Source organism: Parus major, chromosome 2 (genome assembly GCF_001522545.3).
Source record: "Parus major isolate Abel chromosome 2, Parus_major1.1, whole genome shotgun sequence".
In the NCBI taxonomy this organism is placed as follows: Eukaryota; Metazoa; Chordata; class Aves; order Passeriformes; family Paridae; genus Parus; species Parus major.
The window spans coordinates 260935-270643 of NC_031769.1; the positions used below are offsets into that span (position 1 = coordinate 260935).

At 52.5% G+C, this 9709-nt stretch overlaps 1 protein-coding gene across 1 annotated transcript in view; it reads right to left on the reverse strand.

Annotated features, from left to right (window-relative positions):
• Positions 1-399: 399 nt before the first annotated feature.
• LOC107200261 (microtubule-associated protein 4-like) overlaps positions 400-9709 on the reverse strand; it is a 31293-nt gene continuing 21983 nt past the window's right edge. Inside the window, exons 3-4 of the mRNA XM_015618501.3 lie at positions 4944-5009; positions 400-1805 (exon numbers count right to left, since the gene is read on the reverse strand). Of these exons, the coding sequence (XP_015473987.1) occupies positions 1798-1805; positions 4944-5009 (74 nt within the window). The 3' untranslated portion in view covers positions 400-1797. The remainder of the gene's footprint in view (positions 1806-4943; positions 5010-9709) is intronic.

A 9709-nucleotide genomic window follows, 5' to 3' on the forward strand; every position in this document is an offset into this window, starting at 1 on the left:
CCCTGGTGTGGCCCTGGTGTGGCCCTGGTGTGGCCCTGGCACAGTCCTGGTGGCCCTGGCACGGCCCTGGTGGCCCTGGCACAGCCCTGGTGGCCCTGGGGTGGCCCTGGCACAGCCTTGGTGGCCCTGGGGTGGCCCTGGCACAGCCCTGGTGGCCCTGGCACGGCCCTGGCACAGCCCTGGTGGCCCTGGCACAGCCCTGGTGGCCCTGGTGTGGCCCTGGTGGCCATGGTGTGGCCCTGGTGGCCCTGGCACAGCCCTGGTGGCCCTGGTGTGACCCTGGTGGCCCTGGTGTGNCCCTGGTGGCCCTGGTGTGGCCCTGGTGGCCCTGGTGTGGCCCTGGTGGCCCTGGCACAGCCCTGGTGTGGCCCTGGTGGCCCTGGTGTGGCCCTGGTGGCCCTGGGGTGGCCCTGGCACAGCCTTGGTGGCCCTGGGGTGGCCCTGGCACGGCCCTGGTGGCCCTGGTGTGACCCTGGTGGCCCTGGCACATCACGGGCGCGATACCCCGAGAACACCGAGCGCAGCAGGGCTGCAGTGGGTGCCCAGCACTCCCCTCACAGCAGGAAAATCCCATTTTTAGGCAAGTGAAGCTCTCAGCAGGCTCATTTTGGGTAGTTCAGCCTCAGATTACGTTTGGGTTCAGCTAAATCCTTTCCATCAGGCGCTGCAGGCCGAGTACCCTGAGCTCCAGAGCACGATTCTCCTCGCCCAAAACAGCCCCTCACCTCCCAAAGCTGAGCCTGTCTCAGGTAAAATACAGCATTGTCTCTCTAATCATCTCCTCCTTTCATGTTTTGTTTCATCTGTTGATGGGAAAATGAGCACTTTTGTCTTTGGGGAGCTGTGCAGCTCTGTGGAGCCGTGGGAATCCCTCCGGACTCCTGGAGGTTAAAACAGGCCTGGCTCCTTCTGCTGCTGCTGGAAATTGTCAGGATTATTTCAGTACAATTTCACAACTCAGTCCTTTTGTTCCCCCCAGTTTTAGCAGGGACAGATTATTTCTCATGGCAGGTAAAATTCCAGCCAAGGCTGTCATTCCCCACAGGAAGCCAGAAGTGTGAAGTTAAAAAAAAAAAGGCAATTTTCTTTCTTACTTCTAAGGTTTTTGGGAAGGAGTAGGACAGCAAAGCCACCCCCTAAGGCAGGAATTTGGGGCTGGCTGTTTTCTTTCATACTCCCAGTTATGGCAAGTGCTTGGACCCCAAAATCCACCCCTCAGACACCAGAGCTGATCCACCCATACCTCAGGAAATTTGGTTTTCCCTAATCTGCTTGTGGAGTCTGCAAAGTGCTAAAATGATCCCAGCCCAGGGGTTTGGAAGAAAACAAAAACCTGGTGTGAGAGGGTTTCAAAGCAGCAGGGATGAAGGCAGGCTCTCCAAAAGGCTGTGGTGAGCGTGGGGAGAAGGGGAAGGGAGCTGCAGTCATGGTGGACCCATCCACTTATGGAAATTTCAAACCTTCTCTTATGGAGCACCATGAAAACGGAGAGAAATCAAATTTAAAGGTGATCAAACTAAAAATGGAGCTGAGGTGGTGATTTCAAACCCATTGGCATAGTGCAGTTGAAAAAGGAGGGTGCACTTTGGTGCTTACACAGAGAGAGGAAGGTTTCAACAAGCACTGCAGAGCACAGGGAGGAGGAGCAGGATGGAGCCACCTTTGGCTTCTTCTACAGCCAAGTCCAAGGAGGTAAAGCAAGAGCTCTGTAAAATGCTGCAGGTTTTAGAAGTGGAATGGCAGGTAGAAAAGGACACTGGTCTCGTGTCAGTGGCAGCCCCAGTGTTAGGAGACAGTCTAGGCTTCTAGGAGGAGAAAATAGAAGAGAGGAGAAGAAGTAGGAGAGGGAAAGGGGATGGGGAAGGGGGCAAGAAAGCGCAAGTCATTAGTAAACATCACCATGGAGGCAGCACTGCACAACACCAAACACTTCATTAGTGCAGCCAGGAGATTTGCCAGAAGCCAGGTTAGACACACACACACGAGTTGTGCTCTCAGGGCTGGCTGGGGATGTGCCAGCAGCCACCACACTGGGCTGGCCAGGTCACCACCAGGGACAGGCACAGAGAGCAGCACCTCAGCACCCACAATTTGCACTGAAAACAAAATATCCCTGCCAGTCCTGGGTGACACAACTCCCCCAGCAGGGAAAGCCCAGCCAGGGGAAGTATCCAGCAGGGATATTTCCCTAGGGAACTTCTCACCTGCCAGCATCTTGGGCAAGAGGCATCCAGATCAACCACGAGATCATCCTGGATGGATTGCTTTCCAGAAATTTGATTGGGTTTTATTTGAAAATGTATATTTCCTTTGAACTCTAGGCAAATATCCTGCCTAAATAAAAGAGTTGCAAATTGAAAATTACACGTTCATTTTTGGTTCTAAACCTTGGTCTGACTAAGCAATCCCTAACCTTTGCCTCGTGGAGGTGAGCACCTCCTCCCAGCAGGGATTGCAAACCAGCACCAAATTCCCCTGGAACGCTGCTCCAGCCTCTCCATTTATCCTTTTAAGGAAGAACAGGATTAACAGCGAGCCTTCCATGGGATGTGCCCAGCACCCAAAGCCAGATCTCCCCTCTGCAGCTCTCAAATTCCCAATAACAAACCCCACAGGGCCAGACAGCGACGCTCACGTCGGGCTCAGCGCTGCCAAGGACTGGCAGGAGCTGCCAGGGTCTCCCTGTCTGAAATGCTGGCCCAAACACAGCCCTGCAGCAGGGCTTTGAACACAGCACTGCCAGATGAAAAGAATTCAGCACTTGATGGAGGCTTTGGCCCCGAGCTGCAGAGGTTTGGGTCGCTGCCATCTGCCGTGCTCTGGGTGTCTGGGAGCACCAAGGAGTGCCAGGAGCTGGGTCCTGACCCATCCCAAGCCCACGTGGCTGCAGACAATGCTGCACGTAATAAAACAAGGTCAATCATCACCTTGTTTCATCTGATGAGTGAAGAAATCCATCCAGCAGTGCTTCCTGAGCTCCAGCCCGGAGAGATCCACGTGTGGATTTGCAAATAGCTCAACCACCCCTGTTCCTTGGAGTCTGTTTCAGAATCAACTTAAGCCCAGTTCTACTTTTTAAAGCTCTCTCTGTAGCTTTTAACACTGGTTTTTGTAGCAAAAAGCTGTTTTGTCTGAGCATCACCTTCCTCAGTCCTCTCCTGGCTGCTCCATTTCTCTGCACTGGGCTCACATCCCACATCCCTAAGAATCACCTCAGCTTTCAAATGGGAAAGGGAAATGGATCCATTTCAGGGAATGGATCCTGCTGGAAACAAAACCCCCAAACTGGAGGTGCTTTAGGGCCAGGGCTGTGGGATTTAGGCAGCAGCACCTCCTGAAGGTGGCATTGCTCAAGGCCATCCCCTGGTGCAGGTGGGTGGAAATCCAGCTTTTCTCCCTTCTCTCCCATGGAGAACCACGGATATTGCAAGAATTCCACAAGGAAGGGGGTAGAGAAGGAGGCCATGAAGGAATTGTGTCATGTAAATCTTCTGTTAACTCTGGCAAACCTCATTAACTTGATGGCCACTCATCCTGACACGCTGCTCTGCCACTTTGATGTCACTTTTAGACAGACTTGAACAAGAGGAAAAAAAAAAATCAACTCTACCCCACAAAGAGGGAATTTATTAATAAATTAAAAAGCTCCAGACACATAAAAGTATCTTTGATCAAAGTTGTTAACATTTAGTGTGAAGAGTTAAACCTCCACAAAGCAAGAGTGAGGCAAATAACAAAGAATTTTTTAAACACAAGCCAGAAGTTCAATACAGAATTCCTGATGCCTTTAATTATTCAGACCATAAATCTGATTGCATTTCTAGCTCTTTTAGCTGTAAGTATTAAAGAAGAAGGAGGAAATAACCTTAGGAAGGTTCAGAAGTGTTCTTAATTTCAGTTTATACTGAATTATAAAAGATGCACAACTTCCTTTTGACCGGATTTCCAACGGCAAATGAAGCACAAAGATCAATTTTTCTATTCCCATCCTCACTAAGGACACAAAACTAAACCAAACTCTAAAATTCTAAAGAGAATTATAGCAAGGAGGTGTTTTAATTCATCTCCATCTCCCAGATGTTTTCCTGAACTGGTTTTTAACTTGGGCTGCACCTGTGGATTAGGAGGGATAACCCTGGGAGCGCCCAAACTCAGCCATGACCTGGAGATCATCACAAGGGACACCAAATGAAATCCTTACCCAGGCCAGGGGGACAACTGACCCTGGAATGTTCCATCCCCAAGAGAAGAGAGGTCCCCCAGGCAAAGGCCTCATGGCAGAAGGGATGAGGTGGGCTGGAATTTGTAGGAACTCCAATTCCCAGTCAGAAAGGCTCAGTGTTCACCATGAACTGTGCCTCAGAGAGGAGCAGCCTCAGCACTTCAGCCTGACTGGAAAAAGGTCAATGCTTTTCCAGGTTCTGCACAAGTCTGAAATATTGATCCAGTTCCATCCCAAACTTCTGGCAGTCCAAACTACCCTGATGCAATGGGAAAAGGTTCCAAAGGCTCGGTGTCACCTGTGTCACTGCTGGGACAGGTGTGGGGACGTGTCCAGGGAAGGGGAGGTTGGGGTGGAAGGACACAGCTGGCTCATGGCAGTGAATAAAAACTGCTCCAAAGTGTGGGGGACGTGGGAAAACACCACAGTGGGTCTCAGGGGGAGTCACAGGACAGGGCACAGCTCACCTCTGGATGTTATGGGCTCTCTACAAACCCATTTTGATCAGCTGCCTTCCCGGCACTGACCATGGATAACGAACAGCACATCTTCAGATCAAGCTGTTATCCAAACAAGCTCTTTAAACTCCCAAGGAAGTGAAGCTCTTATTTTGTTGGAAATTCTTTGACAGCCCATTAAAGCCACCCCAGCCCCCTGGGAGGAGTGGGGACCCCAGAGCAGAGGGATGTGGCCCCGGTGCTGAGGGACAAACAGGACGTACCTGTGCCGTGACCCTGCAGCCCGTGGTCGCCGTTCTCCACCACCATCGGCCCAGAGGCTGAGGAATCTGCAAGAAATCGAAGGAAGGGTTAATATGGATGGAATGAATCTTAATCCAGAGCTTGAAAACAACACTGTGAAACAACAGAATTATTGAGGTTGGGGAAAGAGCTCCAAGATGGAGCCCCAGCTTTGATTGATCCCCACCTTGACACCCAGGTGATGCTAAAACTAACAAAAGGAATGATCAATTCCAGCCTTGAGAGAACACTCACAGAATCCCAGGATCACTGAGGTTGGAAAAGCTCTCTGGGATCATTGAATCCACCCTGTGCCCAATCCCCACCTTGTCCCCAGCTCAGAGCCCTGAGTGTCATGTCCAGGTGTTCCTGGGACACCTCCAGGGATGGACACTCCAAACCTCCCTGGGCAGCCCCTCCAAGGCCTGAGCCCCCTTTCCATGGGGAAATTCCTGCTGAAACATCACAAATTGTTACAGCAGGCATCAGGGGAGATTTAGAGGAGGGTGGTCAGGGTGGGAAATCACCAACTCCAAAAACCAGCACAGAAAATCCTGATCACTGTGACATCGAGTCCATCCTGCTCTGACATTGACAGATGAAATTATAACCAGCACCAGGATTTACACACTGAAATTTGCAGCAGTGGACAAGGGGGAGCAGTTTGAAGCTGTTGGGGGGGTTCATTTAAGATTAGATAAAAGAGGTTGGATACAATGAGGTTGTTGCTCAGGTGCCCAGAGCAGCTGTGGCTGTCCCCTGCCAGTGTCCAGGGCCAGGCTGGATGGGTTTGGAGCAGCCTGGGACAGTGGGAGGTGTCCCTGCCATGGCAGGGCTGGCTCTGGATGATCCTTAAGGTTCCCCTCACCCCAACCAGTCTGGACTCTGTGACTTTATGACCCTGAGCAGTTCTGGTGCAGCAGAACAAGCAGCACCAGCCCCGACAGCAGCTCCTCCCTGGGCCCTCAGCTCTGCTGACAGTGAGGAAATGTTCATTTTATAAATAATAAAGGTTTCTCCTGAAGACACACACACTCAGTCACCTGGAGCTGCTGCTGGCCCTCCCTGAGCCTCAGTTTTATAACAGAGCCACGTAACCAGGGTCCCTCAGGGCTGAATCCAGCCCTCAGCAAAAGGAAAAGTCTTTCCAGCCACATCAATGGTTCATCTTGGTGATTTACAAAAATTCCCCATCAACTTGGCAGTTTATAGAAAAACACACCCCTACATCCCCCTGGAGGGTCTGGGAATAGCACAGGGGTCCCTGGAGCTGCTCCTCAGCAGTTCCACACCCAGCTCCAGCTGCAGGGCTGGACAAGGGATGGTGTCTGGTGTGGAGCAGTAACTGGGGGAGGTCCTGGCAGTCCCTGCATGCCCTGAAATCGGGGTCAGTGTGGTTTGTACAGCCCTGAGTCACAGCTCAAAGGCACACAGGGAGTACCAGGCTCCTGCAGTGACATCCCTGAGGAGCTGCACAGCTCCTGCTGAACCCGCAGGGGCAGGAGCCACACAATTCCTTAAGTCCTGTAGAACCATGGAATCTCCTGAGTGGGAAGGAACCCACGAGGATTATCCAAGTCCAGCTCCTGGCCCTGCAGGAGACAGCCCCAAGATTCCCTCCAGGATCACATCCTGCTTTCATTTCTCTCAGAGCTGCTCCTTACACCTTGCACAGGCTGGGATTACACCTTGAGCTGCTGGGATGTTTCAGTCTGCTCCTGGTGTTCTGGACAGCAGCAGGAATTTCCCCATGGAAAGGGGGCTCAGGCCTTGGCAGGGGCTGCCCAGGGAGGTTTGGAGTGTCCATCCCTTCCCTGGAGGTGTCCCAGGAACACCTGGAGGTGACACTCAGGGCTCTGGGCTGGGGACAAGGTGGGGATTGGGCACAGGGTGGATTTGATGATCCTGGAGGATCCTGGAGAGCTTTTCCAGCCTCAGTGACTCTGTGACTCTGATGCCACCACCATTATTGATGCATTAAACTAGGACTAGACCACAAATGTGGCTGAACCCCTCCAAAGTGTGTTCCCAAAGGAGCAGAAGGATCAGAAATGCCACGGCTCTCCTTGGGAAGGATGCAGAGCAAGTAAAATTGTTCCCTTTACAGTTTTAGATTTTTGGGAAGACAAGCTTCCAGAAAAATCAGGTCAAATCACACCAACTCCAGCCAGCACGAGTGGTTGTTATTTTTAAGTCTCTGAAGGTCAGTGCCTTTGGAGCAAATCAATCTGAGTTGGGTTTGCTGAAGCCCCAGTGTGAAAGCACCCAGCAACCTGCCCAGGGCCAGGGCTCCTCCCCTCATATTCTAAATTGCATAAACCCAAAACCATGTCAAGATGTTGTAACTACCTAATCCTCATCAGAATCACAAGATAGTATTTGCATCTGGCTCGTGGATCAAAGGATTGTTTTTATATAAACAAATTGAAGGCAGCGCTCGTTAAACCGATAATCTGGAGCAAATGGGCAGTGCCAACATAACCCCCCCTAATCCCAGAGGGAACACACAGGGGACACCACCACGGCCAGCACGTCCCCAGCACAGCACCCCAGCCTGCTCTGAGCAGGGATGGCCCAGCTCAGGGCAGGGAGGGCTCTGGGCAGCTCCTGGGGGTCAGGAAACCTCGGGTGGGTTTTATCACACGCTGATATTGGAGGGGGAAATGTGAGCAGAAGTGATGCTGGACAGAGTTTGAAGCAGCTGGTGACTCTTAAACAAGGGGTTTCATCTCCTTCCTTTCATTCATTTGAATATTCTGCCTCAAAATCACCTGCAGAGCTGCCCCAGGGCCAACAGCACAGGAACCTGGAGCTACCAGAGAGATCCAGAGGAGGCCCTGGAGCTGCTCCAGGGCTGGAGCCAGGCTGGGAGAGCTGGGAATGTTCCCCTGGAGAGGAGAAGCTCCAGGGACACCTCAGAGCCCCTTGCAGGGCCTGAAGGGGCTCCAGGAGAGCTGGAGAGGGACTGGGGACAAGGGATGGAGGGACAGGACACAGGGAATGGCTCCCACTGCTTGGATGGGATATTGGGAATTGGGAATTCCTGGCTGGGATGGAATTCCCAGAGCAGCTGGGGCTGCCCCTGGAACTCTGGAATTGCCCAAGGCCAGGCTGGACGGGTTTGGAGCAGCCTGGGATGGTGGGAGGTGTCCCTGCCATGGCTGGGGTGGAACAGGATGAGATTTCAGGTCCCTTCCAGCCCAAACCAGTCTGGGATTCTGTGATGTAACAAATGTGGGGCAGGAATGGGGCTGGACAGACTCTGAGAGAGAAAAGGTTTAACATCTCATCTGAGACAAAAACACAAATATCATCATCTGCTGATTAATCTTTGATCCCTCTCAAACTCTGGGGTGAGTGGAACATTCTCCATCTCCTCTTTCATGCCTGACCAAGTGTCTGAATTCCCTTTGGCTAAAGCAAATCCTGCAGCAAGAAAGGCATTTATTCCTGGTGTTGGGAAGGGAGGGAAGAGCAAAAGGAGAAGTGGTTTGGGCTCGGGTTTCAGCTCTGGAGCTGCGGGGAGGGAGCGCAGCAGTGTCCAGGCAGAGCCATCTCGTGGTGTCACCTGCAGCCCCAGAGCCACTGCCAGAATGATTCAATCAAAGCAACCTCATCCCTCGGGCTGGAGTCCTGCAGGGAATGGGATCATTCCCTGATCCCATGGGAATGGGGCCCCTGGGAGCCACCCAAGCCTGCCCCGGGCCTGTGCAGAGCGGAATGCAGGGGAATAAAATGAATAAAATGAAATGAAATAGAATTATAGAATTGTAATCATGAAAAGAGAGAGGGGGATTGCTCAGGCTGGAGCAAAGGAGGCTGAGGGGGAATTTCTGGCTCTGCACAAGTCCCTGGCAGGAGGGGACAGCCTTGGGGTCGGGCTCTGCTCCCAGGGAACAGGGACAGGAGAGGGAACGGCCTCAGGCTGGGCCAGGCAGGCTCAGTTGGGAATTGGGAATATTCCTTCCCCAAAAAGCCTCTCCAGCCCTGGCCCAGCTGCCCAGGACAGGGGTTCAGTCCCCATTGCTGGACTCCTGTGGATGTGGCACTTGGGGACACGGTCAGGGGTGGGGGACAGGTGGGCTCGATGGGCTCTGAGGGCTTTTCCAACCTCAACAATTCCCTCACTCTATGAATAAAACCCAAGAGGAAGCTGTGATGCCCAAAGTCCTGGGTAGCAGGCACTGACCCAGCCAGCTGTCCCAGTTTGTACTGGGCAGGATGTTCTGTACTGGGGGATGTCCCTTGGGCCAGGTGGGATCAGCTCTCCTGGCCATGCCCCACATTTCCCAACAGCTGCTCCCTGCCTGAGCTGGGAAAGCAAAAACTCCTCCATCCAGAGTGGGCAGGGCTCAGGAACAACCAAACTGTGCTCCCAGTCTCACACCCAGCTCCAAACACAGCCACCATGGAGAAAACAGACTCCATCCCAGCCTGGATCAGGACAATCCCCCAAAAAAACCTGGATTCAAGGTTAAACTCACCAAGGAGTTTGTGAGCAGTGCAAGAAGGCAGAACACAGGGACTGAGCATGAGGCCACCACGTTCCACCAGCACAGACCTGCCCTTTGGTCTGTGTTCACATTCCCCACCAGGGACACAATTCCTCACCAAGAACACAATTCCCCACAATTCCCACCAAGAACACAACTCCTCACCAGGAACACAATTCCCTATAAGGAACACAATTCCTTACCAAGAACACAATTTGCACCAGGAACACAATTCCCACCAGGATCACAATTCC